A 27,239-nucleotide genomic window follows, 5' to 3' on the forward strand; every position below is an offset into this window, starting at 1 on the left:
TTATAACATGGACAAAAGCGGTAAGAGGGAAGGAGGTTGCAGCTGAATGTTGCTTTTAGGCAGGAATTAGAAGAGACAATAGAGAAAGCAAAAGTAGAATTTGGAGGGTTATTGATCTAAATTGAAAAAATGGAGAGGAGTTGATTCTTTTGGGTGGGCTGGGAGGTAGGAACAGGGAGGATGGAAGAACATGGGCATAATTCAAAAGTGGAGGTAGAATAGGAAAGGAAATTGTGCATGATGCCTTTTTATTTTTTTTAAGAAAAGGGGACAAGATCATCTAATTAAGAATGGCAATCTGAGGTTGAGAAGAGAACCTCAATAGGAAAAGTCCTAATAAAAAATACACTAAAGATAAATCCAAGAATTGGTAGCAATGATGAGGATCTGGCTAAGGTTGGAAACGTCAGAGGCACGGCCTCCCAATTCACAGCGTGGGACTCTCTGGTAGCTCTAGGTCACATCAGCACAGCAACAATAAGGTTAGTCACCAGTGTGCTCAGAACTGGATATTTTTAGATTGAGGAAGGGTGCTGGGACACTAGGGTGCTGGCGAAAACAAAATGATCAGATGATCTTCCATAGCTCCTGGGTTGGTGGAAATTCTTGCCTTTGGTTCCAGAAAGAACAGAGATTTGGAGAAAGTAGAAACCTCAAGAACCTGTAGGTTCCTGTGATAGCCCAAGGGCAGGAGGTGGGCATCAAAGGGATATATGGATGTTATGCCTCAGCTTTAAATAGCTAGAAGCAACAATGGTCCCTTTCCCCCAAAAAAGCAAAGAAATTCATAGTCCATAAGCCAGACCAAACCAACAGCCTGCCATAGGAGAAAGCTTATTTCCCCCTCTATCTGATCATTTCTTAATTTTTCTCACTAGTTTCTAGTGGCCGTGGAGTGTGTAAGCTACCAAGTGCTATTTTATTGAGCACATTGTTCCATGGCTGTGGCTAGAATCTGCCATGCAGAGAGAAATCAGCTGCCACTCTGGCAGGCTCTGAGCTGCCTGGGTCATTATTGCTTGTCACTCATGGGTTAGTATATTAAAGGACAACCAAGGACACGTTCTCCAAGAGCTTAAGCTCTCTGATTTCTCTTACCCAACTATGCTCTTAAGCATGAGAAAAACAGACCAGGTAAGATGGCCCTACTTCTCCTGCACCCAAGGACAGAGCATGGGAAGGATCACTGCACTCAAGGGACAAAAAAAGGGCTCTACTTAGGGGTGGCCCTTTGGAGCCTTTGTTTTGGAGAGAGAAAGCATGAGGTTGCGATACTGTAGGGATGGATTGCACCCTCGCTCAACCTGGTTGTGAGTTTCCCTCCTCCTGGATGCTGATCTGCACACCTGCAGGCTGGGGCAGTGCCTGAGACGGGAGGATAAAGCAGTGGCAGGGGCAACATCAAAGGAAAAGGAAAAATCATAGAAGTGATTTCAGTTCCTCCCTCCAGGAGAGAAAATGAGCAGATAAACTGTAGCTGGAAAGAAGACAGACTGATGTTTCCTTTTGAATCCTGGTAGATGCTCACCTTTAATATGACCTAAGAGTGGGTGCCAGAACAGGTGGTCCACAGTCTTCCTGTCTTGGTTTCCTGAAGGGTCTCTCTAATCTACTTCTCAGGCTGATTCACAGGCATTAAAGGAATTGGGCACAAACTAGCAGGTCCCAGAGGAGACAGTCCCAAGTGGGCTCCTTGGATATTTCAATTCAGGCAGCGAGGCTGGGAATGTGCTCCAGCACAAAGGGCAACAGAACACCATCTGGTTTTGAGCCCATTTTATTCAGTTGATTTATTTTTTTTCAAGCATTTTTTTTTCCAGGAAATATGACAGGAAAATTATATTTCACTATCATTCCTCTCTGACCTAAGTTGTGGATCTAGTGTTTTCAACCTAATTGCTAAGATTTTACATAGTTATACTTGTTTATGTACATTTACTATATTCTACATAGAAATCAAGGGTGAAAAAATACAAAAAAGGACATGAGGAAATGGGATAAAATAAAACTACAGAAGTGTGCTAACCAATATTTAAGAATTTATAAAGCTGAATGCAATTCTTAAAAACAGTTTTTTTTAGAACTGGATAGAAGCTGATTTCTAAAACTCACAAATAAGCAAATGAAAATGTTCAAGAGAAGGCTGAATAAACAATGAAGTACTAGATTTGAGACAATAAAAATTATACATCATCAAAAGTATACTTCAGATGAATGAATGGACTGATCACATAGAAAAGAAAATCTAGAAATATATCCAAGTATCTATGGGAACTTAGTAGATGACAATAGCATATGAAATCACTGGGGAGACAATAGGTGGCCAGGAAGGAAAAGTAAATTAGGTCACAGGTTAAAATTCAAATGGCTCAGAGTTAAGTGTATGAAACAACCATTCAAGTGATAGGGGATAATATGGGAAAATTCTTTGTATGTTTGCAGTGGGAAAGCAATTTTAAGTCATGATTCTAAATTCAGATGGCAAAAAAGAAATGAACATTTATGAATGAGATTATTTTAAAAAAACCCACATGGAATGAACGAGCAATGTCAGGTGACCACAAATTGGGAATACATAGATAAATTGTGAGAACACAAAGATCTAATTTCTGAATATATCAGTTAAGGAAAAAGAAACAACCTTATGGAAAGGAGTTCAAATATTGTTAAACTTATATAATTATTACATGATCAACGTTATCTTTGTTCACTTCATCTTTAGAATAACTTCACAATGTAGGTACTGTCATTGTGTCCATCTTTTTACCAGGGATCCAAGACAAGGGAGGTCATTGACTATTCCATTTTTCCAGTGTCAGCTCATCTCTCTCCAAACCACCTCAAACTTCCTTTTTATATTTAATATCAGACATTTCTCCACTTGAATACCAAAGAGTCCCAACTTGATATTTTTAAGAGCTCCACAATATTTTGTAGCTAGCTCAAAGTCGAAGAGCTTATCGGGGATAGAGCCAGATTCAAATCCAGGCAGTTCAGCTTTAGACTTTTTGCTTATAATCACTAAGTTCTACAGTAAAAGCCATGAACATTCAACGGTAGAAAACAAAATCTAAGTTTGCTCATGAACATGAAAAGATACTGGAATTCCATATAAAGACAAAACTACAGTAAGATACATTTTTACTATCCCTCAAAGCTTCCTTACAGACACTCTGTCCTGGAAGGCTTGCATCTTGACCTGAATAAGGGAAGAGGCTCAGCTGAGGACCTAAGCTTCCAGTTCAAGATTCTACTATGGCGTGACAGCTGTGAAGCGTGAAGGCTCTTCTGTAAGACACAACGTGCCTTTTCTCTTATTACAAAAGCAATAATGCAGAAAGTACATGTTTAGCCTTGAGGGGGGAAATATTTTTATTTAGATTCACTTCAAAATTGCCCCATGAGCTACAAATACATTTCTGAAATGAAATAATACTTCTGGAAAAAGAATTTCAAGTGGTATCTTTGCTTGCCTGTCAGAAAATGACAATGTGAAAAGAGTCATTTCACTTTTTTCTATCTAATATGTACCTTTGCTAACGAAGGCAAATAAGCTGGCATCTGTTTTTTTTCGTAAGGCATTGGCAAGGTAATCATCACCAGGAGGAGAGGCTACCCCTCCCTACAGGTCGTAGTGAAGTCACGGTTACCTAGGATCATAGGAATCAGGTTGATGAAGGGAAAGTGAAATCCACCGAGAAACCAGGATGATTCTTAGCTTAATGCCTCATTCTTTTGCCCTCACTTTTTTCTTGGAGAGCTTACCAATGGAAAACACAATTGATTTGTAATTATGCTCAATTTCCTCAGAATTAGATGGAAGTCTAGGTAAGCAATAAAATGACAACACTGTAGCAGCATGTGGGGAAAAGAAGCAGCAAATGTCAGGAATACCTAGTGCGAGAAAAGGAGAGTAGTCTATGATGTGGTTATGGAGGTCGCTATTTGCTAGATCCCAGCACAACTTGCAGGTCAGCCACCTCCCCGGGATGCCTAAGCTGACCTGATAGAGGTGAGTATTTTATTATTGATCATGCAAAACACTTTGTAAATAGTACTTGTGCTAAATAAAGCCATATAGAAATGTATAATGGAGAAAGCAACAATCCTGCCATCCTTTTAAATTTTATCTTGATAAGTGTGAAGTCTTAGAGTTTCAGTGCTACTATATACATATGCCCATACACTATGACTGTTTTATCAGAATTGGCTCATACCGTGCGTGCACCTCAAACTTCCTTTTTTTTAAATTTGATATCATAGACATCCCTCCACTTGAATATCAAATAGCCCCAACTCAATATTTTCAAGAGCTCCAAACTTAGAAAATGCTGTAACTTAGAAAAACTAATCTATTCAAACAGAACCCAGCCTTTCAACTTTTCCACCATTTCAGAATTGTTGCATTAAAGATTTTTATACGCACGTTTGGTTTTCTATAGAATAGATTCTCTCAAATGGAATTGGGAGGTCACATTTCAGCAGCACTTGTTAGATTGCCCAAGAAGCAGCAATTCACATTTGCCAAAGTCGGACATGAGAACGTATGGCACCAGGTCCAGAACAGCACTGTGTGTTTTCACTCACTTTATTTTGCCAATCAGATGGGTGAACAATGGTCTTACATGATTGTTTTAAATTATGTTTCCATGACTATTGAAGAGTTGAGCATTTTTTCGGGAGCCTAATTGTCCAATTCAAATTACATTTCTGTGAATTGTCTGTTCATTTGATTTACCTATTGAATTGTCATCCTTTTTTTTTTTTTTTTTCCAGAATGTAGGTGCTCTTTGTATCTTAAAAGTATTAATCTTTGGTCTTTGCATCAAATACGTGTCAGATTTTTTTCTTTTGGGAATTTGTTTATATTGATTTTAGCCATATCAAACATCTTTTATATAATGGACAGTATATAGTTATAGTTTCTGCATTTTTAACTTGTTTAAAAACTTCTGACCCACCACGAGGTTACTTAAAAATTATTTTAAAAAATCCTGTGAATTGGGATTTGGGGTACATGAGAAAATAATTTAGTGTGATTATTATTTTTATATTAATAGAACTAGTGAAGTAATTTTGGGGTGAGACTTACTTAGAAGAGGACTAGAAAAGTCCAGTAGAAATTCAAGCTAGGTGGAATGGGATAAGGGCATTCCTTGGAAGGAAATGAAATGAAAACATTTGCAAGAAGACATATGAAAATGGGGGTAGGGGTGGGAAGAGGAGCTATTACAAAGAAAAAAGATGGCAAATATAAAATGGAATAAAGCTGATTATGTTGATTGTCACAGTAAACATGGACTGGTTGAATTTCAAGTCAAAAAGCAGAGTGTCAGATCTTGTTAAAGTTCCTTTACAAATTACAAACATGCATATAAAGCAAGGAAACTAACCTATTAAAAATGAAGAGATGAGAAACGATACGCTGGAGAGATTTAAACAAAAAGGAGACAGGGTAATATTACTATCAAAGTAGAATTCGGGACCCAAGCCCTTTGTTGGGGGCTCGGGAGATAAAAACCTAACCTTGCCAGGGATACTAAGGAGGCCAGGAGGCCAGGATTTGAGGTCAGATTCTGAAGGGAAGGGAAGAGCAGAACCAGAAGATGGTGGTATGAGCCACCTTTCTCCTTGAGGCATCTGTCAGTTGGTGAGGGAGGCTGAGCGGCTAGAGAGTCTGCAGCAGTCTCATGGGGTTGAGGATATAAAAATTGTATTTCAGAGCTCGCAAAGTGGAGAACATGTGGGGTTGTCATCTGGGATCCCGAAGGAGCCCAGCGTAGATGTGAGAATAAACTCGAACTAGACCAGCTCTTACAAAAACCCTGTTTAAAATAAGCTCAGTCCCTGACTTGATTAAGGGGACCTGTATTTTCTATGTATTAAAGCTAGACGATTCCTCTCTGCAGAAAGATAACATCCACAGGGTTCCATATTCAATTTAAAAAGTTACCAACCCTACCCACTGACAGAATCCAGGTGAGAGGGAGACCCAGAAAATAGAAATTCCCAGGTAATTCAGATATCCAGATAGCTGCAATATTTAAGAAAATAGATGAAAATATAGAGAATTATTAAAGAAAACTAAAATCTATAAGATTCAAGTGGAAAAAATCTAGACTAGGAATATAATACCTGAAATTAAAAATATAATAGATGGGTCTAGCAACAAAGTAGAAGAGAGGATTAATAACCTAAAAGAAGAGTCAGAAAAATTACCCAGACTAAAGAGAGGGGCAAAAGGTGGGGAGAAATGAAGAAAGCCGAGTCAAAAGAAACTTGGGTAAAAGTTCTATCACACACAAACTGGAGTCCCAGAAGTGAGGGTGAGAAAGAATGGATCAGAAGATAATGGCCAAGGGATTTCCCAAAGTGACAGAAGACAAATTTAAGAATCAACACCCTGTGTAGGATAAAAGCAAAACTAACCCACACTTAGGCACATCATAGTCAAATTGCTAAAATACAAAGAAATTCTAATGCAGCAGGGGTAGTGGTTTTTAGGGAACAGCAATAAGACTGACATCTGGGTTTTCACAAAGTAATCTGGAAACTTTGGAATATCACCTAGAAAGTGCTGAAAAAAGACTGCCAACTTTGATTTCTGGGCTGAGCAAAAATGTGCTTTAAATGAAGTCAAAGTAAAGATGTCTAAGCTAACAAAAACTGAAGAAAAACACCCTGATATTCTTAAGAAAGTTCTTCAGGCATAAGAAATAGGAAGCCAGGCAGAATCACAGAAATGAAAAGGCAATCACAGGTCAACATGGGAAATAAACAAATGCCAACAGAATGTCTGTGATGCTAATGAATTTAGAAATGCTCATGTAGAAAACAGGAAACACAGAGCAGCAACAGGACAGGTGGAGTTAAAAACGTTCTAAAGGTTTTGTATTTACAAGATGTGTTCAAAGAATCGTTTTAGCCTCTGAGATCACAAAGGTCTGTTGTAATCGCTGAAAGAATGGATAGCTAACATGTTTACAGGAGGGGATTGTGAATTAACAATTCCTGGTTAGTCCAAAAGAAAGCAAGGATGGAGAGAGATTGGAATGTAGAACAAATGGGACCACAGAAAGCAAACTGTAGGAGAGCGGATTCAAATCTAGTATTGACTTACATTGAATATAAAAGAGCTAAGGAGTCCAATTAAAAGAAAGTTTGACTGGATAAAAACAGCTCTTTATTTCATACAGGTAACACATTTAAAATATAAAGCCACAAAACTTGAAAGTAGTGAGATGGAATGAGGTATATAAAAAAAATCATAATCTAAAGAAATCTGGCATAGCTATACTAATATCAGATGGAGTTGACTTTTAAGGCAAGAGACATTTCCAGATATGAAGATGATTTGATGGTTAAAAATCAACATAACAGATAACTTAAAATTTATATGCACCTAATAACCCCCCCAAAAGGGAGAAAATGTATATAACTACTGAAGAGGTTAGAGATGTAAGTAAGAATACTATTTTAAAAAGGGACCAGGATCAGAGAGATTTACAAGTAAGCTCTACATACTTCTCAAGAATACATAATTCCTACTTACATAGTTAAAGACCTTAGGGTCAAAAATAACACAAAAACAACTTTTAAATTAATTTAATGATGCTAGAAAAAGAAACCTTGCTTTAAGAAACAATCCAGTCAACCAACAAAGTCATCCAAATCCAGTATTTGTGCATTTATTTTAGGAATGCAAGTACAATCTAATAGGAATTTATCAAGAAAACTGAGTATCAATAGATTGAAGGTAAAAACTAATTATATCAATAGATGCTGAAAAAGCTAATTGTCGGTAATCAAAAATAAGTGAGACCATATGCAAATAGAAACACTATATGATAGAATCATAAAGGAAATCCTGCCATTTGTGATAACATGGATGTACCGTGAAAGCATTATGCTAAATGAAATAAGTCAAAGATACATACTGCATGGTCTCACTTGTATGTGAAGCCTAAAAATGTTAAATTCATAGAAACAGGATGATGGCAGTTACCAGGGGCAAATGAGGGAAAGAGGGGAAACGTAGGTCAAAGGGTACAAATTTAAGTGATAGGAGGTGCGGAATTTCAGGGGATCTAATGTACAGCATGGTGACTAAGATGATAACATGCACTCATCCTTGCAATTTTTAAATGTTGTCACCACAAAACTAAAGGTAGTTGGGTGGGATGATGAAATTGTGGTATGCTTGCATTTTGTGAAATGCTATCAACCACATTGTGAAACTTAAAATCCATCCATTTTTAAGTTATACCTCAGGAAAACTGGAAAAATAAAAAAATTCCAACCAGATTAACGATCTAAATTGAAAATGGAGCAAACAAACCCAAACATAAAACCTTGAACAACAAACAAAATAACAACCATAGAAACAGAAATACTAGAAGAAAATTCAGGAAAATATTTGTGCTGAGTCTCTTCAGGCTCCTCAATAGAACTGACATTTTCATTTTTACACTTACTACCTGCTCCCTCCTCAGCCACACATGCTGCAGACTTCTAGAATAGAGGCTGAGTAACTTGTTTTATTTGTTTGCTTAACTACTTTCTATTGCACTGTGAGATTTGAATGTGTATTACATGCCTCAGATTTGCTTTAGAACAGGAAAGCTTTAGCATGCCCAGTGCCAAGGACATAGCAGATATGCAATAAATTTTTTGTTGGCCAAATGGATGAATGATGACCCTTGGCTGGCACCCCCACAACCATTCCTGCCTGACTCCTGGGGTGATAGCCAGAAAGAGCCAGAAGCAGACTGCCTTATTGGGTAACAGATAAAGCCTAGTCTTTGGAGGCAAACTGACCTGAATTGACTTCTGATTATCAACAATACCATGTGCAATAGCTGATTTTCTATAAGATGTTTAGGACATTTACTGGGTTTGTAGTCAATGTTTAGAAATGGTTAGCTTCATTAATGGTACTATTATGAAGCTCCACTAAGATGAGGGAGTTGGTATGGCCGAGAATAAGAGATGGTAGACCCTCCCAGTTGGTCTCACCAATGGATATGGGGTAAAAGTAGAGTAACTTTACCAGTTACTTAGCTGCTTCATTTGCCTTATACTTGACCCTCCTTTGCTCATGTGATCTCCCTCTCTGGCAATCTGTCTCAGTGGTCCTCAACCCTGGCTCTACATAAAAATCGTTTGGCTGCGCTCTGGACCAATTAAATCAATGTTCTCCAGGGGGCTTATATTTGCACCCGGGATTGGAAATGGTTGTCTCTTCACTCTCTTGTTCCTAGTAGAATGGATCCTACATTGCAGAGGCCCAGAAACCACAGCATTTTCCTGGAGCAAAAACTCTTTCCTAAGGAAAGTGGTACCGGCAGCAGAAAGAGCAAGGTTTGGTGCTAGAAGCTTAGAGTCCTAGCCATGATACAAGTTGAAGGTGTGACTCAGAAAGCCACAGACCTCTGTTCTCGAATTACCTAACTTATCAAATAAGCATGATAGAATTTTCTACCATAAACCATCATGTAAAGTTCAAACTGGAAAATAGATAAAAATTTTGAAAATTTGATAATCACTCAAATGTTACTGTTCTCATTAGATTTAAGAAACTCCCGCTGCACACCTTACCAGCTGTGGGGCTATGCAGATACTATCCCAGTTTCTCCATCTATGAAAGAGATATCTACTCTACTGAGTGCATAGCCACTGTTTGCAGAAAAAAATGGGAAGTAATCACAAGAGGTTGTATTGCTGTACTGGCTGCTATTGATTGGCATTATTACAAAGTTGTATCTTTACACAAGTTCTTGAATTTCAACTTGCCAACAAATCCCATACTCTCTCATAGAAGTAGAGAAGATAGCTCATGTGACCTTAAGTGACTATGGCATTTCCATCTTAGGAGCTTTGAGACTTTGTAACAAGTCTCAGGGAATCTTTGGTTACAACCAAGGTTGCTGAGGTGATGGGTACAACTGACATTGCTGCTAGGGAGCTGTCCCTTCAGTTTCCATTACCTGGGCTTTCCTGACTTAGGTGTGTGATAGATGATCAATACTGTCAGGAAGTGAATGTATGTAATCAACCTAACTGAAGCGTGTTGAAATCCTGTGACCTGTCGTATAAAAACAGTGAAGGGCCCAGAGGAACTGGGCAGGCTGAAATGTGTGGCTCCTAACCAAGTCCTGCCATTCTCTGTCCTCTCCTCCTCTGGGTTGCAGAACCTGGAATCTTTCTCCAGAAGCCTTATGTTCTCTAGTATGGGCATCTCTATTGACCACAAATCCCAATGATTATAAAAGCTGAGGTTTCTGGAAGATTCAGAATTTGGAATAGTGAACTTGAAAGTGAGAACTGGGGAAAACGGCACAAATATTCCTAATTTTGTCCCTGCACAGAGCTGTTTTTATTCTTACCTGGGCAAAGCAATACAAAAAATATAGTCAGCCAGTGACATAAACATATTTTCTTTTCCTGTGGCAAATCTGATAATTGCTGTGTTGGGACATAATCTTGCAATACACAAAATAAGAGATTCAGGGGGATGTCAGGTTCCAATGCAAGGAAACAGAACAAGTCTCCTGAGAAGGCATGAACTGTCATTTCAAACACGACTCTGGCAGATGCTCCTACTTACCTACAGATATGGTCCAAACAGCAATGATTTTCAGAAATGCCTTCGTTCTGGAGTTAAAGCGGCTGTGGTGGATGGGATTCTGGATGGCTACGTAGCGGTCCAGGGAGATGGCACAGAGATGCATGATGGAGGCCGTGGAGAAGAGCACGTCCAGGTAAATCCAGACTGCACAGAGCTTGCTAGGTAGAGGCCACCGGTACCCTGCAATGCAGAAGCTTAGCATCAGTTGGCAGCCTTGTGCCTCCTGGGGCAATGATTTCCATTTTGGTGACAGGCACAAATGGTGGCATGGGATGATACAAGAAAATTTCAATATCTGAACAAACTCTAATAGCTACTGTATTTAACTGCAGTACTGTTGCCCTGGCTGATGAACATGAGGTTTGAACATTTCTGGTGTCTGGAATTATCAGTGTGGTATGGTTAACTTGGATGGTTCCTCTTTAGGGATTCTCCCTGCCCTACTCATATAGCAAAACTGCTTTTTCAAATGAATTATGTCCAAAGTTGCAATGTGTTTGGAGTTCCTCTATTGGAGTGCTTCTCACACTGAACTGTCATTATATTTCTCTTCAGGTTATAGGTCCTAAGGTTAGTCCCATCTTATTATTGTAACAATCATCCAGTGTCACACAGTGATGGCAATAAATAGTATTGGCACAAGTGGCTAATTGGTTAAAAATCCAGATGGGGACTATGTCTTTATTTGTAAAAATGATAAATTATTTACCAATGATGCTTTTGGTGTTGACCTCAAACTTGGGTAAAATCATGTCCTTTCTCTGAGCTTTGTTTCATGGCAGTAGTTCTCAAACTTTAGGGAACAGGTGACTCAGGTGCTTCTTAGAACTGGGACTGCTGGACCCACCTCTGGAGGTTCTGATCTAGTAACTCTGGAGCAGGCTGAAAAATTTGCATTTCTACCAAATTACCAGGTGATGCTGCTGGTCCAAGGACCACACTTGGAGAACATGGACAGTCGTTCTCAATCCTGGATGCCACTTTAGGATCAGATGGAGAGCTTTAGACATGGCTTTGATGCCCAGGCCAAACAGTTCAATTAAATAATTGAGAAGGATGGCCAGAGGTGGGCTGCAAATATCTAAGGCTACCTGCTGTGTTACGAAGATAGAAGATGTCTTACGGACATGAGCAAAGTGTTGTGTTTCTGTGTGTGTGTTCTGGAGGGAGCCAACAGCTATAAAAAGCGTTAATTAGTTTTGCTAACAGTGTAAGTAATGGTGTTAGATCTGCATGCTTGAGAGGAGGAAAATTGTAAAGATCACTTTCCTTCTGATACCACAGACCACAAACCTGAGCAAACTCTCCGTATGTGGACATACTCTGTCTACCAAGATGCCACCAGGGCTAATTTAGAAAAGGAAAGGGTGCATGCAGGACACAAGCCTAATTTGGAGACTTTCAAATGCATTTGCAAAGAGCTTGAGCAGAAAGCAGCGCTTTTCTTTAGCAGAGCCCCAGCTCAGGGGAAGCAGACTCTGCCTTTGTAGAACTGGTGTTGACTGAGTGTTATTTATTTATTTATTTATTTTTTTCCGCTTTCTGGAAGGAGGCTGCTGCAGACCTTACTTTGGGTTTTAGGTGGGGATGAGGGGACATTTCCTCGTGCGAGATGCTGGGCGCCCCTCTGGCTGCTCCGGAGGTGTAGGGACCAGTCTGGGGACGGGGCTGCACTCCCGGCGGAACCAGTCATGAGCTGAGTGGCTGCCGCCAGGGGGCACCCCTGCCTCCTGAGCGGGTAGCGCGGAGGGGTCGCTTTCCTAACCTGGCTAGTGTGGTCCCGCCCACCCTTCTGCCAAGGTTTCCTGCACAGTCACCCCCCTCACGCCCAACCGGATTTTGTCTTTGAGGGCAGGGCGGGTTTTAGGAAGTGAGAAGTCCTCCAGAATGTCTGGGAAATGACAGGCACATTTAAGGAAATTATTTAGGTGTGACATTTGCACGGTGAAACCAGGGTTAGCCTTGTAGCCATCGCAGTGACCCTGTACAAACTGATGCCTGCTCTCACCTCCTCACCTCCTTCCTCCTTCACACTGTTCAGGGATAGGTGAATTTTAAAAGAAAACTTAGACTTTAAGTCTTGGCTAGAAAATCCCCTCTCCCGGGCACCCTCATAGCCCATCTCTAAGGTCCAGCTGATTGCTAATGTGCCAATGTGGGCAGTCTCTAGGTTCTCTCCCTCACTCTCTGTTTAAGGAGAAATCTGGCTGTATTACTCATTTTGGAAAGAATATCATTCTTCCCAGTGAAGCTGTCCCAGTGTTTGCCGACTTGCTGAGAGGTTTGTGTCAAACTCTGTGGAGAAGAAAGCAAAATTAATCTTCCATTTCTTTTCCACTCTCCTCCAAACCAGACTGGAGTTTTATACATATGCATTTTTAAAGAGTTGAGGGTATAATTCAAAGGCACTTTTCCAAATTAGCTTCTCTGGGCAGGGAACAATTAAAACTGGAGTAATTCATTTATTCTAATGGAGACTTTGAATGTTTTAACATCAAACCCACTCCACCACTAATGTTCTCTCTGCAAATGTTCCAAGGTAATTGGGAAGGTTTTACCACTCCATTAGAAGTGCTGAAAACTGTGTGACAAAGATAAAACTGTTCTTTCCTAAGGCTGGAATAATTGGGTGGGAATATAAAGAACCAAGAATCAAGTGGTTTCATAATGATGGGTAAGTTATTGCTTGATGATGGTATTGGGATATTTATAATCATTACTGCATAAAACGTCCATGTTTTAAACCACAAAACTTTATCATTATCTTGCTACATAAAATGTATGCATAAAGCACCAAAATGATCAGCTAATTTTTTTTTTCAAGTGAAACATCATTTTAAGGGTTAAAATTTAAGTAACTAGCACAGTGTGGTGGTAGACCCTAGTCTATAAACAAAGCTTCCTATTTAGGGTTCACCCGCTGAGCCCCTGCTCATCTGCTAACTGCATGCACATGCTCTTTGTGATCAGTGTGGGTACAGCTGGAAAACTAATGCCACTCACCATACAGGATGGTTAACATGGACACGGGCATGACAAGGAAACCCAGCAGCATATCAGCTATGGCAAGTGACATCAGGAAATAGTTGGTGGCGTTCTGCAGCTTTTTCTCTAGGGACACTGCCATGATGACGAGTATGTTTCCAGCAATGGTTAGAATAATCACTACAGCTGTCAATAAAGCAGACCAGTTTTTTTCCTGGAGATGAAGTAAGGAGAAACATGTTGGTGGGAGGCACCCTTCACAGGAAAGGTTGGTTCGGTTTTCATAATCTGTTGTCCAGTTAAATGCATCAGAAGTGTTTGCTTCTCCGGAGTTAAAGTCGTTATTATAGTGCCGTGGGTCATCATTTAATTGCATTAAGGAGTTCGGAGTTGAGCTCAAAGAAGAATTTTCTTCACAAAGAATATCCATGTCTGACTCGGAACTCGTAGCAGACGAAGTGTTGAAAGACTGACAAGTTATAGCCTCTGCTCACCGTTCATCTTTCTGTCCCCGTGCTCTGTTGTGCTGACGCTGGTGTACATGTGGAGCTCCTTTGCAGGCTTTCCCCTCTCCCATTATTATGAGAGTAGTTAAGGAATGGCAATGCTCTCTAGATTTCCTGCTGTCCCAATTTTAGTGGAGTCTTCTGTTGGGTTATATATTTTTTCCACCAAAGAAGGACAAAATAAGCAGAATGAACTTTTATCACAGAGGTTGCAGAGTTTTGAGAATTCAGGGAGTCAAATGTGGTCCTGGCCAAAGAAGAAAAGTTTTGTAACTACTAGGAATCACTTATAGTTATATCTCATTTGATTGGATAGGCTGGTTTAACCATAGTAATGTTAAATAGCATGCAATCCAAAACAGCGAGGTTGTATGCAGTTGGCATTAGGAAAGTCCATTAAAAATGCATCCAGAGTTAATCCCATAGTAATGGGATATACTTTGGGTTATAGTTCTCAGTCAGTCTTAGGCTGAATTGCTGTGCCTGCTATCAGGAATTCCAGCTTATATTATATTGCTTAGTTAACAAAGGAAAAAGAAAAAGTCTTGAAGATTAGCAGACAACTTTCCACACCAGAAATTCTCATGGAAATGATTACATTTTGGCCAAGCTTGATTTCAAACCAGAGAGAAAATTACACAGCAATAAAATACAGCAGCACGAGAACTTACATTTGTCTCCAGGGTCCACACGGCAGACACACTTGGTTGTTCTGTGCCTGGCTGCATCTGGCATGGTAATTACGCCGGTAGAGAATCCCCTCGTCTTGAACTTCAAGCAGTATAAAATGATAGTAATTTGATTTCTCTTTTGCTGACTTCAAAAACTGCATGCAAGCGTCGAGCCCGTTCTAGCACTGTGGGGTCTGTGTTGGCTTCCTCTGCCACCACTCGGCTTGGGTCCTCCCTCCCTGTGGGGCTCGCCTGGGCAGGCACACATTGAGAAATCCTCCACAAGCCCCTTGCAAAGTCACACAAAAGAACCGCACGGGAAAGGAGGCAGAGCCGCCTGCACAAGGGGCTCCTGGTTTCCACGGGAATGGAGCAGCTCTCCGCTGCCTCCTTCACTTCATCAGACCTCCCTCTATGTGTATGTCATAAACTGCAAGGTAGCAACAGCCAGGGAGGGCGGACCAAACAGGATTTTTTTTTCTTTTTTGATACATGTTAACATTGAGAACTTTTTCTTTGCTTTAAAAAAGAAACTGGAGAAATGGTCTTTTGTACAGATTCTTGGTGAGGCAGGTAAACCACACAGTGATAATCTTTTAGCTTGAAGGGTGAAGAAAGAACATAAATAAGAAAATGGAATGTCCTGAGAGCTGGAGGCATACATCACTTCCATCCAAAGCCAACTGTGCTGCAGCCAAGTGGAATTACTTGACTTCTGCAACTTGGGCTCAGAGTGGCAGGAAAAGCAGTAACACCGATAAACTGTTAGTGCTATTTTTATTTATGGTCGAATATGTACACCATTCAGCTAGATTATTTTTTCTTCAGCAGAAATGTACCACCCAGAAGTAGTTTAAAACTTTGCATTTTTTTTTTTTTCAGAAATAACACTAATGACAACATGCCTTATATGTAAGCTGTTTCCCAAAGAGGGTTCTTTTTTTTTAATTTCCATATTTTGAAATAGAGTTTAAAGAAGGCAGATGTAGCTTCTTATTTTTACAGATGAGAAAATTGATTCCTTCCTTAAGAGTTGGGACTTTCTAGGTTTCTGTCCACCACTGCCTTTTCTTATTCTTCCCTTAGACAACCACGCTCAGGTCTTCAAAATGTTTGTGGCCAAATTTTGTACCTTCATAGGTAATTATTTCCTTCAGTTCCAGACCTAAGTATCTGGCTGCCCTCTGAATTCTTCATCTGCAGCCTTGTCTGTCATCCTCCCTTCCCCACTTATATCACAGGGATTGTGTCCACTCCTTCTCCTGGTTCATGGAATCCCCTATTTATACAACTGGTGACAATACACGACTCTTCCTACCTTCTCATGACCAGATCCCACCAAGTGTCCAGTGCTACCTCTGTATGCATGTTTCCCCAGTCTGCTCCAACCCATAGAAGGTGGATGCTCTTTGGTTGAGGGGTGCTTCATCTGTGTCCTGGGCTGCCTTGGGGCCATCCTCCTGCCCCACCACATTGAACACATGTGCCAGAGAGCAGGCAGCTGAGAACACAGCACTGGAGTCACAGTGGCTTAGATTTGAATTCCAGCTCTTGAACTCAAAAATGGGAGACTCCCAAACAATCTGGCGGCTCCCTTTAAAGCTCAGCCTTCTCCCTTCTACAATGCAATAATAGTAGTACCTTCTTCAGCAGATCGTAGTGAAGCTAGAATGAGAAAATTTGCAAATATTTAGCAAATAAGTTATAGGGTTCTCTCAGCGCATGTTAGCCATTTTATTTTTATTAATAATCTTTTTGACATTATAACATAGTTGGCATCAGCCCCTTGCCTCTGTTCTTCCAGTCTCTGCCTTGTGGCTGTATGATTCCTTTGTCAGTCTGCTTGCCACCCCACCCCCCAGTGCCCTTACTTTTCATGTTTTAACTCTTGCTCCTCTCCCGAGCAGCCTACCTGCAGACTGGTGTGTTTCTGGACATTTTTATATCTGTGAACTTGCAGTTCCGTGTCTGGACTGTTCTCACTGCCCCTCCTGGTGTCCATCTGGCAAAGTCCTACTAAGTTTTCAAGGCTCAATTCCAAAGTTATCTCCTCTGAGAGTTTCAGATCTGCCACATGCTGCTTTTTAAACTTAATTAAGACTTCAGCTCCCTTTTAAGCTTGATGAAGCTATTTAATCTATGTTTTAGTTTCTTCACCTGCATATAGGGAATGTTATTAATAGTATACCTACCTCGGGATTAATTTGAAAGCTAAATAAATTGCTAGATGTGCCAGGCACAGTGTAAGTGCACAGTAAAGGCTAGTTGCTGCTGTTACTCAGCTTATTCTCATCAAGCTTGCTGTGGGCCATCTTCCCCAGTGGAGACACAGACTGCAGCACCTCCTGTCCCCATTTTAGTACTCATCCTGTAGCATATAACTCCATAAAGGCAAGCGTCGTCTATCCTGTTCATGGGCACATGGTTGGTGCTTAGATATCCTCGAATGAATGAATGAACAGATGACTGATTTACAATGACCTGTTTACATGTCTATCCTCTCCTCCATAGAGAATTTCCTGTTCATCTCTGTACCTTTTTAATATGAAGCATGGTGTCTCAGAAAAGATGGTACTCAGCACATATGCTTAGATTGAATCATTGACAATATTATAAAGGAGAATGAAGGAGAAACCTAGAACCTTTTAAAAATTACTTTGTCCAATGTGATGGTCAGTTTTGTTAAAGAGGACAAAGGGATGTGATTTAAAAAAAAATATTCCAGTGTTAAGACAATTACTCATATATATGTGTGTACATTATTTTTAACGTACCAGTAATTGAACCTAGGGGTGCTTAACCACTGAACCACATCCCCAGATCTTTTTTATTTTTTATTTAGAGACAGGATAGCCCTAAATTGTTTAGGGCCTCACTAAGTTGCAGAGACTGGCTTTGAACCTGTGATCTTCCTGCTTCAACCTCCCAAGCTGCTGAGATTACAGGTGTGCACCACCACACCCAGTCACTCTAAATTCTTTCGAAATGAAGTTGTTTTATGGATTTCTGATCTCCTTAGAGAAGTCTGATGGCTCATACCATTATACCTCATGAAGAACCTTTAAGCTTCTTCTCATGGCAAAACTAGTTGGCTACTTTGTTATATGGTTTGCATTATGAAGTAGAGTTATTAGTAACCATCTAAGATCATTTGCAGTTTTATGATTACTTGTTATAGAAAACTCTACATGAATACAGTCGAGGACTTTGGCTACAGCATTTCCATTAGCAGCAAGAGTGTCAGACTTGGTAGGAATGGTTTCTTGCAGGTCTGAGACTCGTTTTGAGTTTGGTGGGACTGGGTACCTTGGCTGCTCTTCTAGATGCTGATGTGCTGTCCAGCTCTCCCTTCATGACTCAGGCACTCACTCTCCCTAGCGCTACAAAGGGTTCTTAGTTTTCTGAAAATTACCCTCAGCCAAAGAGAACCCCTCGCCCATGGTGAATCGCTGGCCAGCATGCAAGGACTAGTCTGATATGAGGATGCAAACATCTAACTCTCTTGTCTTGAGGCCAAATAACCCTCAGGGGCCTCCCTGGTTCCAGAGACTGCACAGGATCCCTGAGGTCTTTGTTGGGAATGAATCACAGATAAAATGCCTCTCAGACCCCCTCAGCGTCCCTTACTCCCCTGCAGGTGGTGATCTGTGAGCTCTTCCCAGTGAACCCTCCCACACTCAAGTCTGTCTCAGAGCCGACTCCCTGGGGAATTCAACCTAAGATTTCTTAAACTTGGGTTTTGATGCCTCAATACCACCTCTGGATGAGACGGATGTCATGCAGCAGACAGAAAAATAAGTGTGGCCTGTATCTTGATGGCTGCTGCTGTTGCATAAACTCGAGTTCTTCAATTGACGACGGACTCATTTCCGAATTACAGTCAGAGGAATTTCAGGTCGACAACTCCAGAAGTAAATATATTGTTCTGGGCAGAATGCCACCAGGAATTAATTAGGCCTTATATATGGGGGTGCATTTTATAATTAGTTTATTCTGGAGAGTTCCTCAGAAAGTGATTGCTTAAAATTAGATGTTTGTTTGTTTATTTATTTATTTATTTTGAATGGCTGCAGTAGTATTTGTAGTCCTTAAATGTCTTCATGCTGAAATTATTGGGTTCCTGAAACATTAGCACCTTATAGATGTTGTGTACAAGGGAATAAAGTCACTGGAGCAAATAAATCTGTAACATACTGCATCCTATAGCCTCCTTTAAGAAATATATATTGCACATTAGCATCTTAAAGGCTGTGAGAGATCCTGCAGTAAGGAAATTTATTTATATTTGTCTTACTCCTCCTCATTGTAGGTTAATTTTATTAGTTTAAGTTGTCCTATTTTACATTCATTAAAATGTAAAGATCTTAAGTACACAGTCCAGTGATTTTGTTTTTGAAAAACTTATATGCCCTGTAACCATCACCTAAATCAAGATATCTACCATTCCCATCACTTCTGAAAGTTCCCTCACGCCATTTTTTGACTTTCACTTAAGACAAAAATATACCATATATATCTGATTATGTCTGATTTCTATTGCTCCATAGTGTGCTTGTGAGATTATCCATGTTGCTCTGAGAGAATTTCTTATTTTTAATTAATTGCAGTCTGAGAAACTCTTAAATAGTATGGACATTTAGGGAATCAACACTTTGTTTTGTTTTCTTGTTCAAAGGAACGTAGACAAGATCCTTGTTCTCTCTGTCCTTCATAGATGAATTTTTCAAGATGGTGCCAACATGAATCTCCATTCAATTGTGTCTGATTTTGTAGCATAGAATTCTGTTAATCCATTTCTTTTGAGGTGCTGGAGATTGAACCCAGAGCCTCAAACATGCTAGGCAAATGCTATACCACTGAGCGAGCTCCCCAGCCTTCCATTTTTTTTTTTCTTTTTTTCTTTTTTTTTTTTGCGGTGCTGGGGATCGAACCCAGGGCCTTGTGCTTGCGAGGCAAGTAGTCTACCGACTGAGCTATCTCCCCAGCCCTCCATTTTGTTTCTTAAAAATATATCCAAGATTTCATTACCCAAATCTTACAATGGCCTGAGAATAAGAAAAAATATTCAGAAGATTTTTCTGAGTGATATTTAATCCATTGCTTCTTTTGGCTGTTCTAATTCTCGTGTTTGGAACAAACTAGACCTCATGACCCCTCTGTACCTGGAATATACAATGTTTTGAAATGCCATTGACTTATAGTAAAAGAAATGAGGACTTGTAATGACCTAATGACAGACATCCATTTTGGAAAATTTTCTGTGATATTTAGTTTAACAGTATTTATTAATTGAACAGATAATTGTGTCAATCACTGTTTTATGAGCTGAGTATAACTATGATGGTGGATAAGGATCCTGCCTTATTTAATTCACTTCACTCAAATAATTGGCAGCAGCACAGGTGTGTTTAGAGATAAACGTGGTAGTTGATGTTATTGCTGGTATTTAAAGTATGATACTGAGTGAGATCATCTAAGTGAGTCGAGATAGAGAAGGCAAGAGGTCTGAGGACTGAGCTCTAGATTTTAGGGCAGAGACCTGTGGAGGAAGGAGTCAAGCAGATTGAGAAGGGGCACCAGGGATGAGGGAGGGACACAGAGAAAGTAGTATCTCAGAAGTTGAGTGAAAGAAAATGCTATCAAAGAGAGTGCACGATTAGGTCAAATGATCCTGGTAAGTTGAATATCATGGGGACTGTGCAGAATACAAGGAAGACGGGGGACCGTCACACATGTCAAAATGGTAGTCTCTGGTGGCCTTGATAAGAACTCTTCCCCTGGAATGACTGGAATAAAAGCTCAACTAAGGGGGTTCAAGAGAAAATGGGAAGAGAAGAACTGACATGAGTGTAGCCGATGACTTTGAGGATGACTGGGAAGCAGAGACATAGAATGGTGGGTGAAGGGATAAGAGGCACAGTTTTTTTTTTTTTTAATTGGATAAATTATAACGTGTGTTGCTGTGAACGATCCAGCAGAGAGGGAGAGAGAAAGTGGTGGTGCGCTGAAGGCAGGAGAGCATTGTGGAGAGGAGGCTCTTGAGTAGATGGAAATGTGCGGGTGCACCAGGGGAGGGCCGTCTCTCTCAGAGCCAGAGAGAAGGCAGCATGTGTGTGCACAGTCCTCGCAGCGGTGGAGATGATGTCCCGGCCTTTGAGAGAGTCGTATTCTGGTTTTCAGAGACAGTAAATAGGTATTTGAACACATTATATAAGTTCTATGAAGGAAATTAACAGGTTCTGTAATCAAGAATGTGGAAGTTTAAGGAACAGCTTTTCGTACAGTGGTCAGGCGGGAGGATTGGTGGCGGGAGGCAGGGAATGAGGCTTCAGCGGAGCCTCACATAAGCCTCCTGCGTCAGGTCATGGTCTGGATTGTATTTCAAGTGCAGTGGGAAGCCACGTAGGGCCTTAGGGAGTGAAATGATTTCCAAGTTATAAAAAGATTGTGGCTGCTGTGTGGAGCAAGGGTGGCAGGTGGGAAGAATGACAGCAGGAAGTTGGTTAATGGTCGTTACATGGCTGCAGTGAAGGAGGCTGAGGTAACGGAGATGGAGACGAGTGGACAGGCATCATTTAGAAGTAGAAGCTCCAGGACTCTGGCTTATTGTGAAAGGGAGAGATTGGGCAGGTGAGGGAATAACGGCCCGGATCAAGGATCACTTTCAGGGTTTCAGATTGAGCAGCTGGGTGGATAATGGCATCACTTATGGAAACGGGAAAGAGTGCAGGGTTGGCCTGGAAAAACGACCCACTGTCAGCGGAAGGCATTTCTCTGCTCATGCATCTTTGCTGTGTTTTATTCGGCCACGCTGGCTCTGGAGCTGACTCGAACATAGGTGCTTCAAGAGGCATCACATTATTCAGGTCACGGGGGCCATTTGGTGCATGATTACTCTGGAGGTAAATAGCACTCCAGTCGGTTAGTACCCTCGGAGTGTAAGTGGACTTCCTGAAATATCTAATTTACTATCAGGCATGACCTGGGTTTGGGAGGAATGAATATATTATCACTTAGCTTCTCGTTATAGGGCAAGATGATAACATTTCTCATAAAAAAGGAGTACAGGACTATTTGAAGAAAAAAATATTTTTTGGTAGTTTCACAAAATTTTGAAGGTGCTTATTGGTTGAATCTTAAGATATTTGGCTGGGATCCCAAATGTTGTTCTGGCACCAGCTGTCAGGGGTCTGTGGTGTATGCGGAAGGAATATTTGAGACATATTTACTTCTTTCCCCTAACGAGGGCACATCAGGGAACAGACAGGATCACTTGGGCTCCAGTGATGGCTTGAGAGCCACGCTGGAAGCACGTTGGGCCTCTTCTGAGCCCCACTCCGGCTCCCACCTGTAATTACACTGGGACTGTGGAGGGGTTGAGGTTCCTTCCAATTGAGAGGAAACTTCTGGACCGGTTTTATTAAATAGCGCTGTGAAACAAGGCAGCATATGAGAAGAAAGAAATGACCTAAAAGGAAAATAACCAGAGTTCATTATTCAAAGGATAGATTTTTAACCTCTTTTCTTCTTTGTAGGAAGACTATGTCTTTTAGTAGTCTGGCCTAAATGTGTCCTTGGTCTTGACCTATATTGGCATCTTCCTCTATGAGGAATGGCTATGAGGAGTGAAGGAAATCTTGAATTTTGACAGGATGAAATGCATGGTGGACCACACCCTGGGTTCCTCCATTTTCCAATGGGTTCAGTAGCCACACAATCCATGTAAAGTACTGCCTTCTCGAAAGGATGCCGTTAGATCAGAAAAGTCAAGTTCTCACCTTCACAAGACCACTTTTAAAATCCAAGTTATTATTTTCTGTTTTCTTCTTGATAATGATGACTGAGGTAGTTAAGTCCTTCAGGGCTTTTTATAAATAGTCTCAAAAGTCACTGAAATGAACTAGAACATTACTTCCATTTAGTTTCTTGTAAAGTCACATTATATATTGAGATAAAATGACTCTTCCTATTTTCCATCTCAGTGCTCAATTATGCTCTTCAGAATAGAGATGTATGTCAGTATGCCCTGTATTAATCTGCTTTCCATTACTGTGACAAAATACCTGAGATGAGAAACAGATAAGGAGAAAGGTTCATTTATGCTCAAGTTTTTAATCCATTGTTTCAAGGCCTTGGTCTTGTGGTAGTAAAGTACATCATGGTAGGAATGTGTGACAAAGGAAGTCAGAAAATCTTAGGGAGGATATGAAGCAGAAAGAGAATAAGGGGCAGGGTCCCCATATCCCTTTCAAGGGCATATCCTCAGTGACCTAACTTCCTCCAACTAAATCCCATCACTTAAAGGTTCCACCATCTCAATGGTGCCATGACTGGGGACCAGGCTTTTCACAAATAGGCCTCAGGGGACATCTTGGATCTAAACAATAGCAGACCTCCACAATTTTGGAGTCAAAAAGATAGTCACATGTTTTATTCATAAAAGTTAATCACTTGAGTTCCCATCTGCCCTTAAGATAGGATGTGTCCTTCCCTGCTATGGACTCCTCCACATCTTCTGAAATTGATGAAGTATCAGAGAGTCTTGGACTTAAGAGGTGAGTCCTGCCTCAAACCTCACATGGGAGAGAATTAATCAGGCCACAGTTGTCATTGCTCCTTGCTGCCACACAGTGTTTCTGTTGAAGCTTGTTCCACCCTTAAGAAAAGTCATGGAGCCACCCATGTTCCTTGGGGTGCTCAGTAATCAGGTAGTCAGTGCAACTCTTAGTTTATATTCATTGGGTGGCCATTGCACCTGGAGTATGTGAGTTGTTTCTGGGGGTCCTCCTTGTCCCTTGGAGGTTGTGAATCGGCTGAGACATCAAAGATTAGACAACTGTACTTAAAAATTTTAGAGAAGACATGTTCACAAAATGAATTGACTTTGGTGTTCTTTGTGTTCCTTCCAATCCTGATATTGTTTGATTTTGTAAATCTAAACAAAATAAAAAGATTAATATCTTAAATTTGGTTTTATTTCATTCTTAAATATAAAAAATACATATCATAAAAACATCAGTGGGGGATAGGAAAAAATAGAGTTACTTTACATTAGGTAGAGGAGAGCCAAGGGAGGGGAGGGGTGTGGAGGAGGAAGGATAGCAGAGCAAAACAGACATTATTATCTCATGTACATATATGACTACATGAGCAGCTCAGTACAACCAGAAAAATGAGAAATTACGCTTCATTTATGTGTGATCTATCAAAATATATAAATGCATTCTACAGTCATATACAACTAATTAGAACAAATTAAAAATTAGAAAAATCAATCTATGTAGGATTTCTCTTCTAAACATCACATTTTATTTCCTTCCAGTTATTTTATTTGCCCATCTGCAAATGTTTGCATTTTTGTGCAGTTGCATATGTCTGATTTACATGTGGTATTTCTGAAACTTCAGCATATAGATGGTAATAGAATTCAACTGATGCATATGCTATAATTCACTTAGTTGGTCTCTTTTGACAAATAGGTTAAATAAAGTATTGGCATTGCAAGTACTAAATTTCAAAGGTGCCACCAAATAGCTAACAGTTTGCTAATTTATATTCCCACCAACTACTACTTAGTATTTTCTTCACACTTAACAAAGGGTTCTTTAAATGGGAAGTTCTAACACCTTATGAACCACTATGAGGTTGCTCTAATTAAACTTGTGTCAGGCTATAAAACAAAATTCTTATTTCTAATGAAGATACTTAGGAAAAATTCTTTTCCTTTCTGTATAAACTTTTAAGGCCTAAAATCATGGCAGGAATTTTGGAAGCCACTATCTTACTAACTCATAAAAAACCCTGGTTTCCACACAAAATCATACCACAGTTTGAGATTTCTGGTTTTTACCATTTCTATTAGTGTTATTTTAATTGCACTTTTTGGGGGGGTTGCTGGGGACTGAACCCAGGGCCTTAATGCACGTGAGGCAAGCCCTCTACCAACTGAGCTATATTCCCAGTCCTTACCTGGGAATTAGCAACTTTTTTCTAGATCATTTCTTCACAAAAATTAAGTGCTTTTCTGTATATAATTTACATATGAAAAGTCAAAGTCCAGAGCATATTTGCAGAAAATATTTCATCTACTAACGTACTGTGAAAATTTGACATACGGGTTGCACAGAACTGTGACAGACAATCTTTGCAGGTCTTCTGAGTCTTAAGTAAATGTACACCATTACTACTTGATTTACCCTCTTCAATAGCTATAAAAGAAGAAAATCATATTCATGTTAGTACCTTCTTTCCTACTTGTCCATCCAATTGTTATTTACATCATTTTTAAACATTTCTAGGGCCGATAACAGTAAATCTGTTTTGTGATCACAATCCCTACATCTCTTCTGGTCCTAGTCCCATAGCTTGACGGGATGAATGCTGACCACGATCTATGTTGCTATAGAAGTCCAGTAAGCTGGAAGAAGTTTTCTAGTGATTTCTTAAAAAATAAGTCATGGAACCATTTTCAGAGTGCTAAAAAGTTAAAAAGCATTCAACTGTTATACTCGAATAACATTTGAATAGTCTAAAAGTCTCACATCACATTTTCTTTTCATGAGGACACTGTGGTATTAGCTATCTTTTGAGGTTGTACATGGATACGGATAAATATAAGTTCAATGATATTCCCTCACCTTTTTAGGTGTCTTAAAATGTTTAGATGTTCCAAGGTCTCCTTTTGTTAATTTGTTTTAACCTTTTCTTTTCAGTTGTTTATTAGAATATATATGTGTATATATTTGCATACACATATATTTATAAACACATGCACATGTATGTTTACATATAAATGACTATTACCCTGTGTCAGATTTTTCTGGAATAATGTCTTTCCATCTGTAGATTAAATTCATCTTGAATGTCTCTCAAATTTTCTAGAATTTAAAATATCTGATTTGGATTGTCTTTCTTAGAGATGCCAATTATGAGTATGTTATGTTGTCTTTATTCACTTTTCTTAGCTTTTTCCAAGGCTGCTGTCTTCGTCTCTTCCTGTGTTTTAGCAATGTCTGTGTTTCTGCTTCCAGTGTGGCTTACATTTCTGTAACTGCTTTTTCTTCTCTTCTAGGGTCAGCTCCTATTATATCTCCTAACATCCCTACGAATCTTATTTGAGATACTTGAGAGTTAGTCACTACTTGAAGCTCCTGTTTACATAAGAGATTTATTAAGGTCTTCACATTCATGTCCTATGTTTGGTCAAACTTTTAATCTCCATGGAAATTTTCCAGAAGGAGGAATATTCTTGGTTTGTGAGTTGCATTTTTTCCTGTTCTTTTTTTTCCTAGATCAGTTCTCCATTGGTCCTTCAGGGCCAGATCCTGGTCTTGTCTAGTGGATTTTTGTCTGACATGGTCAAGTTCCAGATCATACTGTTTGTGTGTGTAAAAGACACTTGAGTCTTTATATCTCCCTAGCCAGTGGATACTGATGCTGCAGGACAGCCATCAATGCAGATATTGTCCTATAGTCACCCAGGTCTACTCACTAACAGATGTCTCTTGATTTCTGAGTCTTGCCTTTTCTGTGCCAAATGGAATTAGGAAAGCTCTTGCCATCAGCATGCCTACTCCATTCTGCTGGTTACAAAAATGGATCATCAGTCTTCCCTCTCATAGTTTGTCACCTTTCGGAAAAAAATGGATGCTGCCACCTTTGTCTGAGCAGACATCCTCTTGCCACACCATTCTTCAACCTCTCATGAATTTGGCAGCCCTCTCTCATATATGGTAGTTTAAGACTACCAATTTTGTTGAAAATGGAGTCTGCATTTGTTTCCCTTAGGTATCTTTTTTTTTTAATAGTACCATTGAAACATATGTAGATAATGTTTTTGTCTACGTATTTTGGATGTCTTACTGCATTGGAATGAATCATGTTTGAATCAGTCACACAGACTGGATTTTTTCCCCTAAGGGTTCTATTTTGTGTCAAGGTTTTATCTTTCATTCATTCTAAGGTCCTGATACTATACTTTGTCAGCTTAGGAAAACAGATAAAATGTGAGTCAACTTCAAAAAGGTCTTTTTAGTATAAGAAGACTTGAACAAGAGTTTGCATTCTAGGAGACATTAGCGCTAAAACTTTTGATGTGGCATAGATGAGTGATACCTTCTCATGGTCAGGTTTAATAAAATGTTGACATATTACACTTAATAGGAGGTGATCCTATCTAGAGCTGGGAACTTCACACTAAATACTACTTGTTGTCTGTTTTATAAATAAAGCTTTATTATAACACAACTGAACTCATCCACTTACACATTGTTTGTGGCTTCTTTCATGATCTAAGTGCAGTGTTGAGTATTGTGTCAGAAATCATGTGGCCTACAAATTACAAGATACTTGGCTGTTGTTATGGTTTGGATGTGAGGTGTCCCTCAAAAGCTCACATGTGAGACCATGCAGGAAGGTTCAGAGGAGAAATGATTGGGTTGTGAGAGTCTT

At 39.9% G+C, this 27,239-nt stretch overlaps 1 protein-coding gene across 2 annotated transcripts in view; it reads right to left on the bottom strand.

Moving 5' to 3' along the window:
- The window catches only part of LOC306659444 (5-hydroxytryptamine receptor 2A), a 62,439-nt gene extending 46,885 nt beyond the window's left edge, over positions 1–15,554 (bottom strand). The window contains exons 1-3 of one of the 2 annotated variants that reach the window (XM_079136968.1): positions 14,790–15,554; positions 13,631–14,365; positions 10,607–10,807 (exon numbers count right to left, since the gene is read on the bottom strand). In XM_079136968.1, coding sequence (XP_078993094.1) covers positions 10,607–10,807; positions 13,631–14,042 — 613 coding nt within the window. In that variant the 5' untranslated portion in view covers positions 14,043–14,365; positions 14,790–15,554. The remainder of the gene's footprint in view (positions 1–10,606; positions 10,808–13,630; positions 14,366–14,789) is intronic. The other variant, XM_079136969.1, reaches the window with a different exon arrangement.
- Between the last annotated feature and the right edge of the window lie 11,685 nt (positions 15,555–27,239).

This window comes from Sciurus vulgaris (genome assembly GCF_902686455.1).
Source record: "Sciurus vulgaris genome assembly, chromosome: 4".
NCBI classification, from domain to species: Eukaryota; Metazoa; Chordata; class Mammalia; order Rodentia; family Sciuridae; genus Sciurus; species Sciurus vulgaris.